The 22,519-nt window shown below is 40.4% G+C and overlaps 3 protein-coding genes across 4 annotated transcripts in view; 1 reads left to right on the top strand and 2 right to left on the bottom strand.

Moving 5' to 3' along the window:
* Positions 1-1,142: 1,142 nt before the first annotated feature.
* prcc (proline rich mitotic checkpoint control factor) lies at positions 1,143-10,085 on the bottom strand. Its single transcript, XM_036565836.1, has 7 exons — positions 9,503-10,085; positions 7,825-7,872; positions 6,784-7,272; positions 5,046-5,138; positions 4,016-4,162; positions 3,729-3,794; positions 1,143-2,396 (listed from the first exon to the last, which is right to left on the bottom strand). The coding sequence occupies exons 1-7, from the start codon at positions 9,677-9,679 to the stop codon at positions 2,310-2,312; spliced, it is 1,107 nt and encodes a 368-aa protein (XP_036421729.1). The 5' UTR covers positions 9,680-10,085; the 3' UTR covers positions 1,143-2,309.
* A 1,941-nt stretch (positions 10,086-12,026) lies between these two features.
* On the bottom strand, positions 12,027-17,604 carry mrpl24 (mitochondrial ribosomal protein L24). The gene is made up of 6 exons (XM_036565839.1): positions 17,442-17,604; positions 15,978-16,177; positions 14,705-14,800; positions 14,517-14,620; positions 12,660-12,790; positions 12,027-12,344 (listed from the first exon to the last, which is right to left on the bottom strand). The coding sequence occupies exons 2-6, from the start codon at positions 16,158-16,160 to the stop codon at positions 12,208-12,210; spliced, it is 651 nt and encodes a 216-aa protein (XP_036421732.1). The 5' UTR covers positions 16,161-16,177; positions 17,442-17,604; the 3' UTR covers positions 12,027-12,207.
* Positions 17,605-22,218: 4,614 nt separating this feature from the next.
* rfx5 (regulatory factor X, 5) overlaps positions 22,219-22,519 on the top strand; it is a 28,367-nt gene continuing 28,066 nt past the window's right edge. The window contains exon 1 of one of the 2 annotated variants that reach the window (XM_036565840.1): positions 22,219-22,307. The gene's annotated coding sequence lies outside the window, so the exon portion shown is untranslated. Of the gene's footprint in view, positions 22,308-22,329; positions 22,379-22,519 lie in introns of those variants that run through there. The other variant, XM_036565841.1, reaches the window with a different exon arrangement.

The following is a 22,519-nucleotide window of genomic DNA, read 5'->3' on the forward strand; positions in this document are numbered from 1 at the left end:
TCACATGATCCCAACCGAGAATCAGCCAACATTACAACTCAGCAGTAGTTCACTTTAGTTACCCTTATAAAAAAGTAATATGTTGAAAATATATTAATGTGGATGAAGGTCGTCAGCCCAGTTACCAACACACCAGCCTGACGGAGTTACCGAAATGAGTCTGAGAACGAGAGAATATATTTTATAGGTATCACAACCAACCAGGACAAGCTGCCACTACATTCTTAATAACGTTAGTTTGGGTGTCATACATTATTTTAAAGGTAAAGCTGTTTATGGAGAGGGGGCTGTGTGGAGGGCGGGGCTTACACTTTATTCAGCCTCAGTGTAGATAAAGGAGTTGATTAAAACATGCTGGAACAGACACAGTGTGACACTACAGTGTAGAGGACTTTGTATACACTGATACTGGCAAATTATGGGCTTAAATCAAATTAAAGGAGTTTTTAACCGCATCTCTACCTGCCGCATGTACAGCATCTACAGCCCAGTCAGTTTCCACAGATAATCATCCTCATTCGTTTCTGTACTTGCAGTCGAAATTCTTCTAATGGTGCACAGATGTTTACTTTGTCTGGAAGCCCATTTCCACCAAGTAGAGGAGAAAAATAATCATCTTTAATTTTTAATTTTTTTTTTCTGGCATAACGAGTTATTTTCTCAAAATATTGACTTAATATGTTGAAATTGTAACTTACTATGTCAAAATGACTACTTAGTATTTTGCAATAATGACTCCCAAAAATACTTGCTTTCTTGAAGTGTATTAACTAATTTTGACATACACTCTTAAAAAAGATGGTTCTTCAAGGGTTCTTTAGTAAAGGAAATGGTTCTAAATAGCACCATGAACATTCAAAGAACCATTAGCATGATTAAAGGGTTCTTTGCATGGTGGAAAATGTGCATGAATGTGCTAGAGACGGTTCTATATAGAACCTTTTTGAAAACGGCTCTATATAGCACCCAAAAGCCTGACACCGTAACAAAAGAAGAACCCTTTTGGGTGCTACATTTAACCATTTTCAAAAAGATTCTGTTTAGAACCATCTGCAGCACGTTCTGAAGAGCCCTTTCATGATGCAAATAACGCTTTAATCATGCAAATGGTTCTTTGAGTGTTTATGGTTCTATATAGAACCATTTTCTTTACCCAAGAACCCTTACAGGACCATCTTTTTTAAGAGTGTAGTATCTCAAAAGCTCAAGAAAATTCAATATTTTGAGATATTAAGTCAGTTTGACTTTGGACAGTTTCCAAAACAAAAGGGGGGGAAAAAAATGTTCCTCTCTTCCTGGTGGGCTTCCAGAACTTTGTCTACTGATTCATTTCCCTAGACTCACAGTCGTACGCAAAAGTCCGAACAAACTACATGTTTAAATATGTACAAACAAACTTAAATATGGTCATTTTCTCCAAATTTTAGAGGAAAATTTCTATTTATGAGCTGAATTTGACATCCTGAAAAGATCTAACATTAAATGTGGCCTAATATGAACCACATTTTGTGTTTTCCAGTGTGTTAAATTTAGTAAATAAACAGTAAGTGTGTATTGAAATGTGCAGAAGTGTGTCTCTGTAGAGGATGTGGTCACTTATTCATATTCAAATAAACAACAACATGGAATTTGACCAAGACGTTTGCATTCAACTGTAGTTAAAGAGCAGAAAACCCACCGAATCATTCACAACAGAAGCCGACGAGCAGCTGCTGAAGCATCTCTGCTGCTTCAGGGGGCGATGAGCAGACAGGTTCGACTTTTGGATTCCATCTTTCGGTACAGAATGTCCACGCAGACTGTTAGCGCAGCAGGAAGAGAGTCAATGATGCTAGAACATTAGATGGAAAACTACGTGCAGGTTCGGCAGTGAAGTTATTCTAATGGTACCCACTTCGTATAGAAGCCCATTTCCACCAAGCAGAGGAGAAAAAAAAAAACTACCACTCATTTTTTTCCTTCTCTGTTTCTGGCATAATGACTTGTTTTCTCAAAATACTGACTTAATATGCTGAAACAATGATTGAAATGCAATCATTATTTTGACACAGTATCTCAAAATACTCAAAAAATACTCAAAAACTCAAAAAAAATGCCATTATTGATAAATATTTTGAGAAAATAAGTCAATATTGAGATACTAAGCCAGTTTGACGCTGCCAGAAACAGAACAGGAGGGGAAAAATGTTTTTCTCTACCTGATGGGCTTCCATAACTTTGTCTACTGAGTCTCCATAAACTCAGACTCGAAACAAAAATGAGCTGCAGTTAGCTTAGCATAGCTAACGAGCCTATTAGCACGCCATCCGCTAGAAGCCGTACTTGGCCTGCGTCTGTCGCCGGGTGACTTTATTATCAGCCCAGTTGTTCTTCAGCTCCAGCTCACGCTCCTTAGCCTGCAGACGGACAGAGATGATCAATAACACAGTCCTGCTCTGATTTCATTCACTGTGACACTAATCCAGTCCTGCGTCTCTGCTATAACAGACGTTACTTACCTGGAGATCTGAACCGATCATGTGTTTTAAGGGGTGTTGAGTATTTACAGAACCTCTGTGAGGCTAACGCTGTACACTCTGTACCAGCTAACAATAAAACAAAGCACTGTTTATTGTATTTCTTCAGGGGAGACATTGAAAAGCAGGTAATGACAACAGTTCCATGCACGTGTTAATTTCCAATTATACATGCTTTCATACGTCATATAACCCACACCGAACTCACACTGCATCTCAACAAACTCTGGCCTTATAGACTTCATATAGTCGACCCATTGTAGCCATAATTTTACCAATTCTGCCACTTTCAGTCTATTAGAAAAAGCAATTTTTTTCCATTACATATATTTCATTGACCAGGTTTATCCGGGTGGGGGATGAGGATTGTTACAGCTTTTTTACTTGCAATTAATAGACTGCCCCATAAATGTTTGTCCGATCTTGTTATATCAAAATTTGGCACCTCTAGGAAAAGTGTGTCCAATTCACAGGGAAATTCTAAACTTAGTATGTTTTTCAGTACTTCATGCAACACTGTCCAAAAATGTCTTATTATAGACCATTCTCAAATATGTCGCTGTTGTCAGAAGAAAACCTCGCATCTCCAGAATGGTAACTTTACAGGAGAAGGAAAAAACACACTTTACTTTTAATGTGAGTCAGTGGAACCAGAATTCTTTGCAAGTCATTTGGGTCATTTCTTTTGGTCCATTCACAATTTGGACACAATGTAAAGGGTAACAGGCATTTTCAAAATGTCAAAAACTGAAAAACGACAAAAATGGAGATACAAGGTTTTGTTCCGACAGCAGCGACATGCCAGTGGCCAGCGTCCTGCTCCCCACACATAACACACTTTCACCCAAATTCTCTGCAGACATGTAAATTAGAACATTTCCACAAAACAAAGCACTTTTTAAGGCTTTTTGGATAAGAGTGTCCACTAAACGTCATTAATGTCATAAATATCCAATGATAAAATATCTTATGTTGCTTTATAATGCACTTTAGAGCTAAATAAAAACCAAAGACAGAAGATCCAACACACAAAACTATAAATGGGGCTAATAACACATGCTGTTACTTCATGGGTCACTAATATTCTACACTGTTTCTTCTCTCACGATGAGTTATTATATATATATATATATTGTGCTCTCTGATCATCATAAAGTAATAAGAGCCACATTAGATCACATGCAAGTTTATCTCCATCTCCTTTTCACTCACCTGATGAATCAGATACGTGATCTGGTGTTTGCGTCTCTGCTGCCCTGTTGGTTGATCTCCTTTTTTCTAGAAACATGAAATCATTTATTGATAACAATAATAATCTATTTGTATAACAAGATGCTTTTAATGTTTGAATAAACAAAACATAAACTAGGAATCCAGTTTCCAGCTGATAAAACTGTTTTCTTTTGATTGTCAGTGAATTTCATCATATTCCATCACTAATTTACAACGACAGAGTCCTGCTGGAGGACCAGCCGTCCCGGTCCTGATGCGGTACTCACTTTACTGAAGGACTTCCGTGGCTCTGATTCCGTAGTCATGTTCTTGGTCAACCACTGCTGGCTCCCGCTCAGCTGGTCATCTCCTTTAATCTCCAGAAACTTGATTTCTTCTTTACCCCGGTTCTGTTTGCCCTGTAACCTGCGGAACTGTGGAGAAAATTCACAAGCAAGTCCTGCAGAGAGACGTTTGCTGAAGTATTTCATTGATACTTGAAACAAAATGCATCAGTTAAAGGTGCAGTGTGTGAGATTTAGTGGTCTCTAGTGGTGAGGTTGCAGATTGCACCCAGCTGAATCCCCTCCCTCACTCCTCCTTTTCCAAGCACGTAGTAGAAACTACGGTGGCCGTCAGGTTTTCTGCCGTCGTCTGTTCTGATTTTGTTTTCCTTCTTCATGTTTCCTCTTCTTTGACGGTGACGAATCACCCTCCCTCACTTTTTCTTCTGCTAAATAATAAGTCTGATCCTCCGTTTGTCAAAATTTGGGTTCTCAAACTTCTCACAACACAAAATGGTCAGCAGAACCGGCAGCAACCACTGATTCTTCTTCTTTCTACGTCTTCCAGCCAGAACTACAGCGCCACCAAATTCAAGCTGCCGCTTCAGTGTAAAAGTGTGAAAGGCGCCCTCTAGAGCCAGAGTTTGGTTTGTTTGTTCTGGGCTACTGTTGAAACATAGCAGCGCAACATGGCGGCCTCTGTTGACTATCTAGATATGAAGGGCTCATTCTATGATCACAAGAACACAGCAATTCATAGTTACAGCTGATTATACACTAATAAAACATGGTTTTGTTTACTATATTCCATTTCTACATTTTTCTAATTTTGTTAATAGAGCCCCCGAAATCTCACACACAGCACCTTTAAACATGCTGAACTGTCATTGGCTTTATTATTATTTTGTTTCCATATAATTATTATTAATATTTTTAGCAAAAGTTAATTTCCGTAGTATTGTGTGTAACCTAATATTATTTGGGTGGTTACATATTTACAGTTTTAAAATAAAAAACAAAATAAATCACTCACTGCTTCATCATTGAACAGAGTGGAAGATTCTGGTTCTTCCTCTTCAATGAACCCAGCACTGTGGTCCTGGTAGAACCCCTCACTGTAATAATCCTGCAGCAAACAAATACAAAAGCACAGAGTTTTTGTCACTGATGTTTACGTAAGTAGGGGGAATGCGAGTCCTGCATCCAGAATTACACACGGAAAATATACGAGGTTTTTCATGGACAATTACGGCCCTACATTCTCACATAAAGCACTTCAGTGGAAATATATGCTTCAATTTGCCTACAAAGCTCATCAGCAGATATGATGACATACGTACTGATCTCCAGAGGAGCAGAGTGTTTAAGGCACTGCACTAAATATCTGTATTTATCTGCATTTCATTTATTTTACTGCATCTGTCACGTTTCAGGAATAAAGGTTATATTTTTCTGTAATGCTGATTTGGGTAGATTTGGTCCCAATTTCTAGAGTTTATAAATGTTTATGTATCGGTATTGGTGTCAGATTTGCACATGAAGCTCAGATATCAGCACTGATTCTTATATCGCTGCATCTGCATCCCTTCAGAGAACAGTGCGTCAGAAATCACGGTGACTCTTTATTCTGAGTGTCACTCAACAAACTCTCAGTAACATCAAAAACATATGAGGGTTAGGATTAGGATTATTAGGATTAAAGTTAGGGTTAGGATTAAGTTTTGGGTTGAGGTTAAGGTTAGGATTAGGGCCAGGGTTAGGATTAGGTTTTGGGTTGAGGTTAAGGTTAGGATTAGGTTTTGGGTTGAGGTTAAGGTTAGGATTAGGGCCAGGGTTAGGATTAGGTTTTGGGTTGAGGTTAAGGTTAGGATTAGGGCAGGGTTAGGATTAGGTTTTAGGTTGAGGTTACGGTTAGGATTAGGGCCAGGGTTAGGATTAGGTTTTGGGTTGAGGTTAAGGTTAGGATTAGGGCAGGGTGAGGATTAGGTTTTAGGTTGAGGTTAAGGTTAGGATTAGGGCCAGGGTGAGGTTTAGGATTAGGTTTTGGGTTGAGGTTAAGGTTAGGATTAGGGCAGGGTTAGGATTAGGTTTTGGGTTGAGGTTAAGGTTAGGATTAGGGCCAGGGTTAGGATTAGGTTTTGGGCTGAGGTAAAGGTTAGGATTAGGGCCAGGGTGAAGGTTAGGATTAGGTTTTGGGTTGAGGTTAAGGTTAAGATTAGGGCCAGGGTTAGGATTAGGTTTTGGTTTGAGGTTAAGGTTAGGATTAGGGCCAGGGTGAAGGTTAGGATTAGGTTTTGGGTTGAGATTAAGGTTAGGATTAGGGCCAGGGTGTAGGTTAGGATTAGGTTTTGGGTTGAGATTAAGGTTAGGGTTAGGGCCAGGGTGAAAGTTAGGATTAGGTTTTGGGTTGAGATTAAGGTTAGGATTAGGGCCAGGGTGAAAGTTAGGATTAGGTTTGGGTTGAGATTAAGGTTAGGGTTAGGATTAGGGCCAGGGTGAAAGTTAGGATTAGGTTTTGGGTTGAGATTAAGGTTAGGGTTAGGATTAGGGCCAGGGTGAAGGTTAGGATTAGGTTTTGGGTTGAGATTATGTTGGGTCTACAAGATATTTACTTCAGTGTATTCAGATGTTTCACTACTGCTACTTCACTGATATGCTGTTGATGTGTTACTGATAATCTGCTAAAATCTTATAAATCATCTATAAAGTACCACTCATAATAAAGTGTAACCAAAATCACTGCTTTAGGTCTCTGAAGCAGCTGTCCGTACCTGAGGACAGGGTTTTGGTGATGGATCCCCCGTCTCCTGATTTTGGGTTTGGTAATCATCTCTCTGATAATCAGCCCAGGTGGGCTTGGGGTGCGACTCTGCCTTCGAGCTGAAGTCGAGGGGGGCGTCCTCCATGCTGGGGGGAGGGTGAAGGGAGGGGGCATACGGTTCAGCTTCCGGGTAAGGGGCGGCGGCGGGCTGCGTGGAGCTCTCCGGGAGGGAGAAGTAGTTTTCCGGAGCGAGTTCATCATCACTTCCCTCCTCGTCGGCCGCCATCTGCCGGGCCAGCTGCAGCGCTGCGGATTTCGCCGCGGCCTTGATGGCGGACGGAGACGGACTCGTACCAGAGACGGCCTGCGAGCCTGGCTTCCCTTTGGACTGCGGCGCAGACGCGGGGCGTTTAGTGAGGGTGTGAGGCAGCAGGGGGCGCTGCGTTTCCTTCAACACCAGGTTTTTAGGTTGGGGTAGCAGAGACGACAGACCACCACCCTTAAAATTAAATTAAACCGAATTAATTTAACATGAAGAGTCAGAGTTCACAGCAAAGCTAATCTGTTAACAGAAAACAAAGACGGTAATATAAATATTTAAAAGTCGTTTTTACCAGTTTGGCTGTGTTCTCAACAATCTTTGCTTTAATATACATTTACAATATATATATACACAATATTCTATCATTGACTGTTATAACAGAACATTAATTATATTCTAAACATCAGTGGGCGAAATACCCCCGATATTTGGGGGTCCGATGTTGGCTGGCTGCTAACTCACTCACCATAGCAGCTCTGGTGCTTCAATGGCAGTTAAATGTTTGTTTGACATCAATTGTTATTGCTTTGTATCCCCACAGGGGGCGGCAGTGTGAGAACAGGTAGGATGATGACAGCACTGCTGTAGCCTGATGTTATGACGCTGCGGGACACAGCACACCTGGAAACCGTATATACCGACATACTTTTCTACAGGACTACCGATATTTCTTTCTGCCTACGTCACCATCTTAAACAGGAAGGAACGAGACGCTGAACCGTGACTCACCTGAGCTCCTGCTCTCTTTCTCACAGGTTCATCTTCATCTGAATCCGACTGATAAAAGAAGAACAACACAAACATTTTATTACTTAGACACATCAGACCAGTGTTTCTCCAGCCATCCCGACATTCTCATGACGTGTCTCACAATATGCATCACAATATCAAGTTTATACGTTTATAAACCCGTAGTGTTGATTAATAATGTCTTGTAAATATGAGTACGTCTGCACACTTGTGCGTGTATTGTGTACATATATCGCTGCTGTCAGAACCAAACCTTGTATCTCCATTCGTTTTTCATTAATTTGATGTCATTAATTTGAAAATGCCTGTTTCCCTTCACATTGTGTGATTTCTTGATGTATTGACCAAAAGAAACTTGGAAAAAATGTTGGTTCCATTGACTTACATTAAAAGTAAAGTATGCTTTTTTTCCTTCTCCTGTAAAGTTACCATTTTGGAGATACAAAGGTTTGTCCCGACAGCAGCGACCTATTAAACATATCTATCTATCTATACTGATTATAACTCCTTTCCCCGTGATCAAATCGCAGAAACGCACTGCCTCAAGTTGCTTATTGCTTTTATAAAATGACGGCCAACATAAAATATGATAAAATGCACAATTTTTCAGAAAATAATTCAAGTTATTATTAATAATAATTGACAGAAACAAGTACTCTGCCAAGGAATGTAGTTCCTTTAGAGCAAGCATGAAAAAGGAGAACGTTTTTTGTCATATAACAATGAACATATGATAACACAGCACTGTTTAACAATGAATGCAGCTCAGCCAATCCGATTTTAGAACCAGAACTCTCCATCATATATATATATATATATATATGTGTAATTGTATGCATAGTTTTGCTAGTTTTTTTTTTTTTTTGCCTTTTCCATCTTACCAGATATGAGTAAAAATACTGTGTATCATGAAAACTTCTCATAACAGCATGCCATTACATTTTTGTCACATCGCCCAGCTCTAACACAGATACCCACACGCACAAACCCTAAATACCTGCTGCAGGTGTACTAGAAGTTTGGTTAGATCTAAACTCTGAACCAGTTACCGAGCCCCAAAGACTGGACTGAGAGACGCTGCGTTAAAGCAAATGTCGATATGATACCGTCATGACATGATCAACAACCCTGCTCCTGGACATCTGTCCAAAGTGTCCAGCCAGCCCTTCTAACGAGTGAATTCAGCTACTTCCAGGTGCAACTGTCCAGAACTGATCACCCAACATCAGTACCTAACCTCAATGCTCTTGTGAATGCTAAATGCAATCAAATCCTCACAGCAATGTTCCAACATCTAATTTAAAGCCTTCCCAGAAGAGTGGAGGCTGTTCCTGCAGCACAGACTCACTGCTAGCACCCTTCACTTCATTAGAAACGCTGGAGAAGCTTCTAAAGACTCCAACACCTTCAGAGGTTCTAGATAAGCTGGATCAGCTGTGGTACCGATGTTGGAGAGGAGATCTACAGGAAGGGTATTGGATCACCAGCAGGGGGGGTTTTGAAAAGGCCTCTGAGCACTGAAGTTTTGGAATTTTCCGTTCCACCTTAAACGGTGCAGCAGTTACACTGCAGCAGCTACGATTACACAGTGTTACTGCTGCACCATTTAAGGTGGACCGGAAAATTCCAATGAATCGCATTAGCAGGTCAGACTCACACTCGCTGCGTTGATCTCCGGGACGGAGATTTTCACCGGCTCCCCGCGCTTTCTGGGCCTCGGCAGGTCTAGCTTCCTCTCGGCAGGAGCCCGGCTCGGTTCGGGTCGTGTAGCCGCGGGACTCGGGGCTCCATCGCGGTCACTGTCGTCGCTGCTGTCGTAGCAAACCAGAGACATTTCACAGCAGAGGCGGGTTCGCTCACACGGCGAGCGGCTTTTCCAACACTTTCACCCCTTTCCGCCCAGACCTTTCTGTCTCACTGCGCTTGAAGAGGTTTTACTGTTTAATGGGCTGAATCTGTTCATGTGGCCACGAGATAAACATGAAGAATTCAGCAGCTCTGCGGTCCGGATCGGTTCCTGGAGCGACTCTCACAAACCCCGAGCTCCGCGCTTCTCCTTCTCAGTTTCCTCTCAGATTATCTGCCTGGAAAATATGGAGTATTACCATTTTGTCCCTTAATCGCCCTAATTTGACCAAAATAAGCCGCTGTTTGGTTAAAAAGAGCAGTTAGCCTGTTAGCGGCTAAAGCGTCTGTAAACAAAACGAGGCTCTTCTCCCTCCCCCCTTTCGCGGGTTTTGTGCTTGGGCGCCACCGCGCGGTGTGGAGGAGAAGCGCAGCAGTCACCACTCAGTAAACCCCCCTTAAAAGCGACCAGTGGGGGACGAGGCACACAAACCAGGTACCTGGGTTAAAGTAGAGACACCCAAGGTCAAATATTACTCCAGTAAAAGTAGAAGTTCCTCCCTTTAGACCTCCACTTGAGTAAAAGTACTAAAGTATTTGCCCTCAAATGTACTTAAGTATCGAAAGTAAAAGTACTAAAAGATTAATTATGTCTTTAATGTCCTATTATCATTTTTGTAACAAGACTCGCTTCATTAACTCATTTTAGGTGAAAATACTCCAGTGTCTCTCTTGGTAAACCAGTCTTTTAATAGAACGTCATTAATTAGTGACGCTGATGTCTATTAAAATTATCATAAGCACAAAACACTGAAGGCAAACAGTTTCCATCAGGTAGAACTGAGTGGCTCTGAAATCACTTTACAAACAAGCAAAGTTTCAGTTTAAGATTTAGTTACAAGTTTAAGTTTAATAAAGACTTTAAACTCAGATTCACAAATGAGTTTCCTTTACTAAACTGCATCTGTAGGTCTCTGTTCATAAACATAAACTAGCCTAAACTAATTTACTATAAAATGAAATGTGTTTGTATAAATTTAGAAAAAAGACCGTCAGTCACAACTGCATATGAGTACATATTTCTATATTGTGGTCTGTTTACACAAAGTTAGGTTAGTTCATCATTTATGTTGAATAGACTCTCCCAAAATTTTACTCTGCTGCACTGACGTTGAACCGTGTGCTGCACTGGGTCGGTATGGCCAACAGGTCAAAACAAGCTCAAAACACAGTGACCGCTGTGCCGATTGGTGCTTCGCGCTTCTTTCATTTTGACATGTTATGTTTTTATACACACAGAAGCCAAAAGGAACGACAGATTTCTTTTTTCTGTTTTATTTTGTTTTCTTTTACATTGAGAAGTTTAACTGCGCTTTTTTATGTTTTAGTGACCCCTTTATTTTAAATACAGGGCATCAAACAACACCATTCTACGCTTAGATGATTTTTACAAATAAATATCAGATATCCCATCTGTTTCTCTGCATAGCTTATTACCCTGTTCTTCAGTGGTCAGGACCCCCATGGACCCCCACAGAGCAGGTACTATTCGGGTGGTGGGTCATTCTCAGCACTGCAGTGGTGGTGGCGTGTGTTACTGGTACAAGTGAAGTCAAACTCTTATTTTGAAAATAAAGTAAAAGTGGGTTTTTTCATCACGTTTAATGTTCTTTCTTGCCCTTTGTTCCTCGTGTAGCCAATCCAGGTGTTATCCTTCATCTGCCACCTCGCCTTCCTTCACTCACACTAAATTCCACTTTTACGAGGGTTCAGCCTTACTGTCTCCACTTAATTACATTACTGTATTTACACACACATACATACATATATATATATATATATATATATATATAAAATACCTTAAATGACTACAACACAAATATAGACATTTTATTTACTATCCAGAACCACCAGTGAACCTACACGAGTCTTCTGAGTTTATATGGAATGTTGATGATGGAAAATAGTGGAAAATCTGAAATAATCAGTTTTCTTTGGGGACTATTTTGCCTCACAGCGCCCTGCATGTATCCCTCCACCATGAATGGAGTTTAAGTTCTCTAAACTATCATAAAACAGTGTCTCAGTCATCAGGCAGTGAATTCATAACCATTTCCTGTAGTAACTTTCTGTGAGGGAGCTTTTAGAGGTGGACGTCTGGTTCCTATCACCACCACTGTGAACAGTTCTGACTCGGTAAGTTTCTCTATAAACACCAAACCATTCTGAACCACTCTGTTTACATCTCAGTGACTGAACAATCTGGGAATTTTAAAATCTCAGTGGAGTTTCCCTTTAAAAGACAGTGGTAGAACAAGAACAAGAGCACAAAAGTGTACCATGTATACTTCATATGTATGTATATGAATATTTGCAGTCGTTTTATTGTGAACACACAAATACACTTGGACATTCACTGTAACTCCTTTTTAAATATCATTATCTTGTTGTTCATGTTGAACAAAAACAAACAAACAAAACAAAAGAATCCTCCTCAGTCCTTTCTGGTTCTGTACTTCAGTACCAGTAGCTTCTTCTGGGTCTCCTGTCTTCCTGAATGTTCATTTTCTCCATCACCTCCTCCTCCAGAGTCTTCAGCGACGGTGTGAATGTTTTCTGAAGAGCGTCTTCAGGCGACGTATCTTTCGGACCATCTGAAACGATGGAGGAGACACTGTTTCAATTCAGCACTTAAAAATAAAGGTGCCAAAACGGCTCTTTGGGGAACCACTTTTAGTTTTCTTATTAAGACAATGGTTAAAATAAAGATAAAGATAAGATAAAAGGTAATTAAAGACGTCAATAATAGTAGCGCATTTATTATCTATAGTTTTTGTTTGTTTAGTATGACAACTTAAAATAATAAATACAAGATTTTTTTTAAGAAGGAATTATAATTTTTCTGTAATTTTTCTATAATTTCTCAGTACTGAGGTTCTACTAATCCCTGTCCACTCCGGCACTCTGACCTTTCCACTGCTGGGGAATGATGCCGTCCTTTCTTTGGAAGAGCGGTTTGGGGATGATCCGTCCTGTTCTGGCTGAAACGCGCACCCTCTCGCCCTCCTCAGTGAACCTCCACTGCGTCTCTGTGGGCTTCCTGTCAACCAGCACACAGACAAACACACCGTTTTGTTTTATGCTGTAAAAGCAGAAACAAATCTCTACACTTTTATCATTTAAAGGCCCCAAATTCTACAGCCTGCTCACATTTTATTTTCCCCTAAGTTCAAGGTTCACGTTTATTTGTCATTTGCACGTCAGGACATTCATGCATTGAGATGCTTGTGGTCTACAGCAAGTAAACAAAGTAAAAATAAAAATACAAAGAAAATACTGAAACTGAAATATATTAAATATACACAAAATATAGAGACAGAAGGGACCTATGTAAGAAAAAGCTCTCTGCTCTCTGCTATGTACAAATACACTGATCAGGCATAACATTCTGACCACCTCCTTGTTTCTACACTCATTGTCCATTTTATCAGCTCCACTTACTATATAGGTGCACTTTGTAGTTCTACAGTTACAGACTGTAGTCCATCTGTTTCTCTGATACTTTGTTAGCCCCCTTTTACCCTGTTCTTCAGTGGTCAGGACCCCCATGGACCCTCACAGAGCAGGTACTATTTAGGTGGTGGGCTATTCTCAGTCCAGCAGCGACACTGAGGTGTTTAAAAACTCCAGCAGCACTGCTGTGTCTGATCCACTCGTACCAGCGCAACACACACTAACACACCACCACCACGTCAGTGTTACTGCAGTGGCTTACTGCAAGAATATATATAGATTTTAAAGTGCCAGTGTCATTGTCCATGGTATAATAATAATGCTGACAGAGTGACTGAGTGGAATGGTAGTTGGTGAAGGACCCACAGCTTCACAGCTTGTTCAAAGCCTGACAGCCTGTGGGTAGAAACTGTTCATTAACCGGGTTGTTCTGGCCTGAATGCTGTGAAATCTCCTGCCTGATGGCAGGATGGTGAACAGGCTGCGTGCTGGGTGACGCTGTCTGACCGGATCTTTTTGATCTTCCTGAGGCAGTGGGACTGATAGACGTCCTGTAAGGCTGGTAGTTTGTTGCCTATGATGGATTCTGCCGTCTTTAACACTCCTTTAACAGCCTTTTGGTCGCAGGCGGTGCAAGTTAAAGTCCACATCCTCCACAGGATAAATGCAGGTTTGCATTTATTTGCAAACTGTGGTGCATAATGTCTAATTATTTACTGAGTTAAACATAAAAATAAAATGCTCCAAATTTTATGTTATAACTTTTGCATAGGACACATTTAATGTTTCTTTTTTTTCCCAGTGAGTTAAATTCAGTAAAAAAACATTAATTTTGTATTAAACTGTGCAGAAGTGTGTCTCTGTAGAGGACATGTAACTTATTTTCATTTAGAAAAATCAACAAAAGCAGAACTTGGCACCCAAACGTCTGCATATGTCTTTATGTTTTATCTTTCGACATGACTGCTTACAACCTGTCTTGATCCCCTCGAAGTTGTTCGTTGTTAAAACTGAAAGACGTGTCGTTACTGAGTGAGAATATAAACAGGCTAAAATATGGTGAGTGTGTTCTGCTGTGAGTCGCCCTGTAAAGCCTGAAATAATCATCTAAAAGTCAGAGGCGTCGAGTTTTTCACACCACATTGTCGTCTTTTTATATATAGGAATATAATTTACACATTAGTTGTTTGTTATTGTCATAAGGACTCTGTGTGAGTCTGTGAGTTTCTTTTCCATTGAGATGTGACATCATCTACACAAACTGCAGTGTATAAACCATAAACAGGCTTTGGTAACGTGTTTATTAACCTCACCTGTCCGTAGGGTCGATAAGTGAGATGTCCTTCAGCAGCAAAGGAGCTTCGTTAGCGATGTACGTCCCTCTGTAATCTCCAGACCTGCCGACGTACCTGTAGTGCTGAAGATCGGCACCGTCAGTGTTAATGTCAATGAAATGCTACATTTCTGAAAATTTCCAGCAGGTTTCGTGTGTCATATTTACCGTGTTGAGACCCTCAACAATAACCCAGTTCCGGCGCCGGAAGACCTGAGTGACTTTTCCCTGTTTTCCTTTATCTTTTCCAGAAAGAATCTCCACCTAGAAAAAGTGGGAATAGGTAGTTTCAATGAAACCGATGCAGTAACATCAACCAGAATACAGGCTTTTCATTAAAGGGCCCATAACTTATTTTATTCCCTCCTTGAGAGGCTCACTTACAACATTTCTATGGATTTCTATGGTTTTATGAACCAAAAGTGGTCATGATTCATTAGGATAACACAACCTGTGTCATACAGAGAACAAACATAAATATGGCATTTTTCTGACAATTTTAGTGCAAAATGTCTATTTATTACTGAGATCGACATAAATAAAATAGAAAACGTGCCGTAATTTCAGCACGACACATTTTATTTTTCCCAATACGTTAAATTCAGCAAATAAACAATAACCGTGCTTGAAAATGTGCACACTTAAAAAAGATGGTTCTTCAAGGGTTCTTTAGTAAAGAAAATGATTCTATATAGAACCATGAGCACTTAAAGAACCGTTTGCATGGTTAAAGGGTTCTTTGAATCATGAAATCGTTCTTCAGACTGATACAGAATGTGCTGCTGATGGTTCTATATAGAACAGTTTTACAAGGGTCCTACATAGCACCCGAAAAGGTTCTTCTATTGTTACAAGCTAGACATCATAACAATAGAAAAATGCTTTTTGTTGCTACATAGAACCCTTTTCAAAACCTTCTACAGCACATTCTGAAGAACCCTTTAACGATACAAAAAAAAAACTAATTAAGCAAAACGTTCTTTGAGTGTTCGTGGTTCTATATAGAACCATTGTCTTTACTAAAGAACCCTTGAAGAACCATCTTTAAGAGTGTGTAGAGGTGTGTTCTCTGTAGAGGATGTGTTAAATTATGTTCACTCAAAAATCAACACATACATTTAGTTTAATAGGGGTGCCCAAAATTTTATGATTGATGTTTCTGATAAAATGGCCAATGAATGTAAACGCAATGTAGGTGAACATAATAAAAGAAAACAGCAGAGAAGTTTTCAGGGCTAACAAGTGGCTGAATTAACTTGAACTGAAATGAATTCTATCATTTAGGCTTTTTTCTCAAGTGGAAAATGCAGCTGGATTAGTACAGACGTGCTTCGGACTGTGAGAGAACCTCATACGGTTCTATATTAACTGTAGAATCACTAACCCTGGGCACCCATATGAGTTTACAGGGTTACTGTAGAGTAATGAGTGAGTTTCCTACCACATCACCCCTAAAAACAGACCAGTCCTCCTTGGCCACAGGCTCAACGAAGACCTTTCTTCTCTTCTTGCCCGGCGGGTTGAGTCTCCGGGCAGCTACCGTCCACGGGCGGTTCGTCCCGAAGCGATAATCGTGAGGAAACGCAGCCTTCGCTGCCATCGAGAGCAAAGACGTCAACCGCATGATTCACAGTGTGATATCTGAGGACAAGAGAAACATCGGTTAATAACGTTTTAGATAAAATTCAAATAAAAATTCCAGTCTAAAACGTCAGAGGTGCGTGGGTTTTTGGAGAGGCTGCATTCAGCCATTATGCTGCTGTCAGTTGGAAGCTGGAGATGCTGAGACTGAAAACATACAACGGTCAGGCATAACATTCTGACCACCTCCTTGTTTCTACACTCATTGTCCATTTTATCAGCTCCACTTACTATATAGGTGCACTTTGTAGTTCTACAGTTACAGACTGTAGTCCATCTGTTTCTCTGATACTTTGTTAGCCCCCTTTTACCCTGTTCTTCAGTGGTCAGGACCCCCATGGACCCTCACAGAGCAGGTACTGTTTGGGTGGTGGATCATTCTCAGCACTGCAGTAACACTGACGTGGTGGTGGTGTGTTAGTGTGTGTTGCGCTGGTCTGAGTGGATCAGACACAGCAGTGCTGCTGGAGTTTTTAAACACCTCAGTGTCACTGCTGGACTGAGAATAGTCCACCAACCAAAAATATCCAGCCAACAGCATCCTGTGGGCAGCGTCCTGTGACTGATTAAGGACTAGAGGATGACCAACACAAACTGTGCAGCAGCAGATGAGCTATCGTCTCTGACTTTACATCTACAAGGTGGACTGACAAGGTAGGAGTGTCTAATAGAGTGGACAGTGAGTGGACACAGTGTTTAAAAACTCCAGCAGCACTGCTGTGTCTGATCCACTCGTACCAGCACAACACACACTAACACACCACCACCACGTTAGTGTTACTGTAGTGCTGAGAATGACCCACCACCCAAATAGTACCCGCTCTGTGAGGGTCCAAGGAACCACTTAAAGATGAACATGGTTTCATTTTCTGGTCATTAACTAAACATAATCACACAGATTTCTGGCTTTGAATTCTGAATTTTCCGTTCCACCTTAAATGGTGCAGCAGCTACACTGTGATGCCTCAGGCGCCAGAATGTAACTGCTGCACCATTTAAGGTGGAACGGGAAGTTCGTACATGAAGCTCACTTCAGCTTCACAATTCAGGTTTGGAAATTGTAGGTGACTTAAATCTGATCTTAAGGTGGACTCGTGTGTAACAGAGCCACAGAAAACAGATTAAATCTGCTCTTTATATCCCTGCGTGTCTATATTTGCCCTTTTCCCTTCAGCTCCGTTTGATTTAGCTTAGCTTAGTTAGCTGCCTGGCTAACAGTGCATTCATTTGTACACACTTTAAACACATCTTAATCCGTCCGTACCTGTACTACAGCACTGCTGGACCTGCCTGGCCGGTGAAGCGCCAACGTTAGACGCTAAAATGTCAGATTAGTTGCTGAATTTAATAAACATTTAACTTAAATGTAGAAAAGCGTGCCGGGACCCGTGAGGGTCAAACTGCACTCAAACTCCACGCAGCGCCCTCTAAAGGCAGCGTTCGGAACAGTGGCTGCGCTCTAATATGCACAGCCGTACTCTAACTAGAACACTAAGCTAGTGCGTGCTTAAATTCCAGCTAGGGCACATTGCTAGAACGTACTTATTCCTGGTATGTGTGTGCTTGTGTTCTAACCAGATTAGCTGTATCCAGGCCTCTTCCTATTCCCCCGTTATATCATGTGATTTGGTCGCCGTAGATCATCACAGCCTTGATCTTATTGGCGATAACACAAGTGTTCTATTGCTTTTATACAACAGTTAAATAAATAAAGTAATAAATTAATAAACTGGGCCGTGAACGCGGCGTTTAATATGTTTTAATGTTCGCAGTTCCTTCACCAAATTATAGTTCCTTAACAAGTACAGACTGAGCCAAAAAACTGCCTCAATATCAGGTTCAGCTCAGTTTGGTCAGTTTTTGCCAGGTCAGTATTAATGTTGTTTTGTTCCAGCCAGTCTGTAAAGCATCTTACAGCCCATTTAGTTTGGCGAATGGTGTTGGGTTCATTTCTGGTTGGTTCCAGGTTGTTCAGCTGTTCTTCTGTCACAGCTGCAGACTAAAAAGCTGCTCAGTGGTGATGACAGTTTGGGAATTTAGTGTCGTCTCATCTTCAGAGTCTGACCAAATCGGCTGTCGGTCAAATGTGATCTTAAAAGTGTCCATTTTCTGTTTGCGGCAAAGTAAGAAGTGAAAATGTTCGAATGTCTTGAGCGTCTCCTACAGCTGTCAAAGTGGTTGCTTAGCAACGCCGTCTCAGTGAAGTGATAGTGTTTGTGATAAAAACCGTGATGTTATGGTGAAATAACAGCACAGTTAGAACGCCTCTCAACCAATCAGCTTGTGTGGCCAAAACGAACTGTTGTATAAAAACTATATGGCAACGTTACTTAATAACGAGGTTGTGACGACCTTGTTCAGACAAAATAAACAACACCTTTTTAAAACCCTGTAAGAAAGTAGTCAATGTTGTGTTTTGCTGGGCCAACACGACTTCAACTCAGCATAGCTCTCAGAATCAGCAGCATTAATTAAAATCCTGTTGTTCCCACCCTGAAGTACGTTCTTTGCTGTCATGATGTAGCTCTAATTTGTCCTATATTGTGGTCTACCTAGAACACTTCGCTGAAGTGTACTTGTTTTCTGTACTGGAACACTTCACTGTACGCACTGCGGTTTCTAGGGTTAGAAGTCCAAATTCATAGCACTAGATAAAAGTATACAGCAAGAACTCGAGCTGAACCTGGGACTTCATTAAGGAGTATTAGACCTATAAGGACTTTGGGTGAACATGACTAATTCTGTGCACTATCTAAGGGTCCTAGATAGGAAACCAAAACACATATTGAAACACACAGCCTCTTCCATCCCTGTCCTGGTGCCATCACTTTCAAAATTAAAGTCCTCAGGGGTGTAGTTAAATATTAAAAGTCTTGTCAATTGTTATCTGTAGATATATATATATATATACATATATATATATATATATATATATATATATATATATACATACCTTTTTTATACAGCACCCAAAAAGTTTCTTCTATTGTTACAAGCTAGACATCATAACAATAGAAGAACGCTTTTTGGTCCTATAGGTAACATAGAACCTATACAGAAGGCTATATAGAACCATCTACAGCACATTCTGAAGAACTCTTTCATGATGCAAAAAATTTAATCAAGCAAAAGTTTCTTTGAGTGTTCATCATTCTATATACAACCATAGTCTTCACTAAGGAACCCTTGGAGAACCATCTTTAAGAGTGTGTAGAGGTGTGTTCTCTGTAGAGGATGTGTTAAATTATTTTCACTCAAAAAATTTAATTGGGGTGCCCAAAACTTTATGATTGTAGTTTCTGATAAAATGGCCAATGTAGGTGAACATGACTAATTCTGTGCACTGTCTAAGGGTCCTAGATAGGAAACCAAAACACATATTGAAACGCACAGCCTCTGCCATCCCTGACCTGGTGCCACCACTTTCAAAATTAAAGTCCTTTTTTATAAGGGTCCTATATAGCACCCAAAAAGTTTCTTCTATTGTTACAAGCTAGACATCATAACAGAAGAAGAACAATATGTCAGTCTTGTCAATTGTTACCTACTTTAAACTGTGCAAGGAATCACGCTGTATATAAGGACATGAAAGCTGCATACACTTTTTAATTGTTTTGCTTAAGATGAGGCAGAAGGCTTTTTCTGATAACATCACTTATATGAACACAATACAGACATAGATCTTATTGTAGCTTATATGTCCACCCACTGACTGCAAAAAGGTCTGTTTATTTATTTAATTTCAGTGTATTTACCTTGAAAAACAATGTCTAGATTGAAAAGCATCCACTGTTCTTCAGTGGTTAGGACCCCCATGGACCCTCACAGAGCAGGTACTATTTGGGTGGTGGATCATTCTCAGCACTGCAGTAACACTAATGTGGTGGTGGTGTGTTAGTGTGTGTTGCGCTGGTGCGAGTGGATCAGACACAGCAGTGCTGCTGGAGTTTTTAAACACTGTGTCCACTCACTGTCCACTCTATTAGACACTACTACCTTGTCAGTCCACCTTGTAGATGTAAAGTCAGAGATGATAGCTCATCTGCTGCTGCACAGTTGCATCAGTGGTCACAGGACGCTGGTCACAGGACGCTGCCCACAGGGCACTGCCCACAGGACGCTGCTGGCTGAATGTTTTTGGTTCTCAGTCCAGCAGAGATACTGAGGGGTTTAAAAACTCCAGCAGCACTGCTGTGGCTGATCCACTCGCACGAGCGCAACACACCCTAACACTAACAATCATACACACATCTTTCAGAAATGTAATAAACGGTTATTACATCTGGGCTATTCGGTTCTCAAAGAATTTATGAATATATAGCCTCTTTCAATATATACCATCTTGTTTATTAACTACTTTAAAATCGGTGCAGAGCGTGTAAAGTTCTAACTAAAGCCTGAGTAGACTGATAAATAAGTGTGATCGGTTATTAATCTCAGTGTTACCAAACTTTATGAAGAGATGATGGAACCTCACAAGTAATAAGCTGATCATCAGTGTTGTGCTGAACTCGTGCGTACATTCATGGCAAGTTATATACATGTTATTAACTGAAAATCACACAGCTACTCACTATATAGTCAAATGTGTAAGATTTTGGTATTGCACAGCAGTGGAATTGTGGGAGCAGGAGGGAACCAATGCAGGTGGTCAGCATCAACACAATGTTTTTTCATGAAAGATATTAACGTAAGAATTACATTAAGAAAACTGTGACCAGTAACAGTGAGGAACACACAGTGTGAATAAATAAAAATTACAGCAGTTTTTCCCGTCTGTCTTATCAATGTGTATTGTAAATGTGTTCTAAATGTATTTGGAATATGTTACTTTTATTGTACTGTATACATTACTGAGTACATATTGTGTATTGTGTATTCAGGATCCAGCCATCACTGGTATTCTGACGAACCCTGGTTGTTACACACATTTTAGTCCACTCTTCATCTGTAATACCAGCACTTAACTTTCTCTCCCTTTCTCTTATTCTCCAGGGTTTATTTTGGTTTGTCCATCTGAATTTTCATGATCAAATCGTAAGGCAAGTTATTCAGTAACTGCATGAAATAAATGTAATTTTTTATTTTATTCATTTATTTTTTGTAAAAGTTCCCCATAAATGAACAGAACATGTGTTTTATGATCACACACATTCCTATATGCTTACAATTTACTGCTGAAAGACAAAAATCTTAGACGCTCTTTGTATTATTTTATAAAAATAATTTGTACAGAGCAGATCACTGAAGAGACGCCATCTGTTTATAGTTTATAGCCCAGATTTGTGGAAAAATGGGTCGATTTTCAGTAGACAAAAAAAAATGTGAGTTCAGCTTCTTTTATTAGAAGAGTCTAAAATTACATCACCATCTATTTGACTGGAAAGAAGACAGTTACAGCTCTCATACGACCCCCACCTTTAGAATGTAGCTTATGAAATATGAAAGTTATGAAGAATATGACGAAGTGCGTTTTGGAACCACCGGTGGTCTCAAGGGGTTGAAGAGGTCAATGTACAGTGTGGAAGAAGCTTGACATGCCCTCTGTGGAGAAGCTGAGACGCCTCCTTAAATTCTGCCCCACTGTAGGCCTGTGTGTCTTCTCTACAGCACCTACAGCTGAATTTAAGGGCTGAAAGTTTGTGTGTTTTGTATTTCACTTATAAGAAAACCCCTCCGCTGTAAATATGTGTAAAAAATCGATATCTAATAATCCGCTGTGTGGTCTTATTCATAATCTCTGTTTACTGTTGTCATTTATTTGTTTGATGGTCTTGTTTGTTTTTCCATTGTCTCCCCCTGGATGTGTTTTATTCTGAATTATATGATTTATCCTGTAGCCGAGCAGTGAGATGCCGGACGTCTCTATTGTTGTTTTATGTATATATTTTTTTATTAAAAACAAAAAACAAAACAAAACTGCAGAGAGGCGAAACGAAACCACCTCCGGAATACCGCGAAAATAAATAAATCAGCCAATCAGAGGGGACGTACATTCTGTATCCAAGCGAGATCACAGCGGCGGAGCCAATCGGCGCGAGCTTTGCTTTGTAGTTAGGCAGACATAGCGCTGCGCGGCCAATCACAAAATAAAGCGAGCGGGAATTTTTTTGCTGTTTATTTGACTCAGGTACTTCTTTTTTTCGTTTTTTAAAAAATAAACTGTGGTAATTTTGCGTCCCGGTGCCAAAAAAGTAGGACGTAAGTTTAAAATAATGAGACTGTTGCGATTTTCCTCTCGGTAGCTTTGACGAGCTGCTGTGTTGGGGTTCGTTAGCGTAGCTTAGCTTAGCTTAGCTGTGCTGCTTTAGCTGGCGGCTAATGTATCTGCATGCTAACAAC

This window comes from Colossoma macropomum, unplaced genomic scaffold (assembly GCF_904425465.1).
Source record: "Colossoma macropomum unplaced genomic scaffold, Colossoma_macropomum, whole genome shotgun sequence".
NCBI classification, from domain to species: Eukaryota; Metazoa; Chordata; class Actinopteri; order Characiformes; family Serrasalmidae; genus Colossoma; species Colossoma macropomum.

Bases quoted from the DNA above. Each gene is read 5' to 3' on its own strand.
- prcc (XM_036565836.1), bottom strand. From the start codon at position 9,679: ATGTCTCTGGTTTGCTACGACAGCAGCGACGACAGTGACCGCGATGGA. The intron at 4,163-5,045 runs GTGAGTGATTTA...TTTTCTCCACAG, and splicing joins CTCTGTTCAATGATGAAGCA to TTCCGCAGGTTACAGGGCAA. The intron at 2,397-3,728 runs GTGAGTGAAAAG...GTCCGTCTGCAG, and splicing joins TCACGTATCTGATTCATCAG to GCTAAGGAGCGTGAGCTGGA.
- mrpl24 (XM_036565839.1), bottom strand. From the start codon at position 16,160: ATGCGGTTGACGTCTTTGCTCTCGATGGCAGCGAAGGCTGCGTTTCCT. The intron at 14,801-15,977 runs GTAGGAAACTCA...CACTTTTTCTAG, and splicing joins CTGTTTTTAGGGGTGATGTG to GTGGAGATTCTTTCTGGAAA. The intron at 12,791-14,516 runs GTGAGGTTAATA...GCTGGTTGACAG, and splicing joins CTTATCGACCCTACGGACAG to GAAGCCCACAGAGACGCAGT.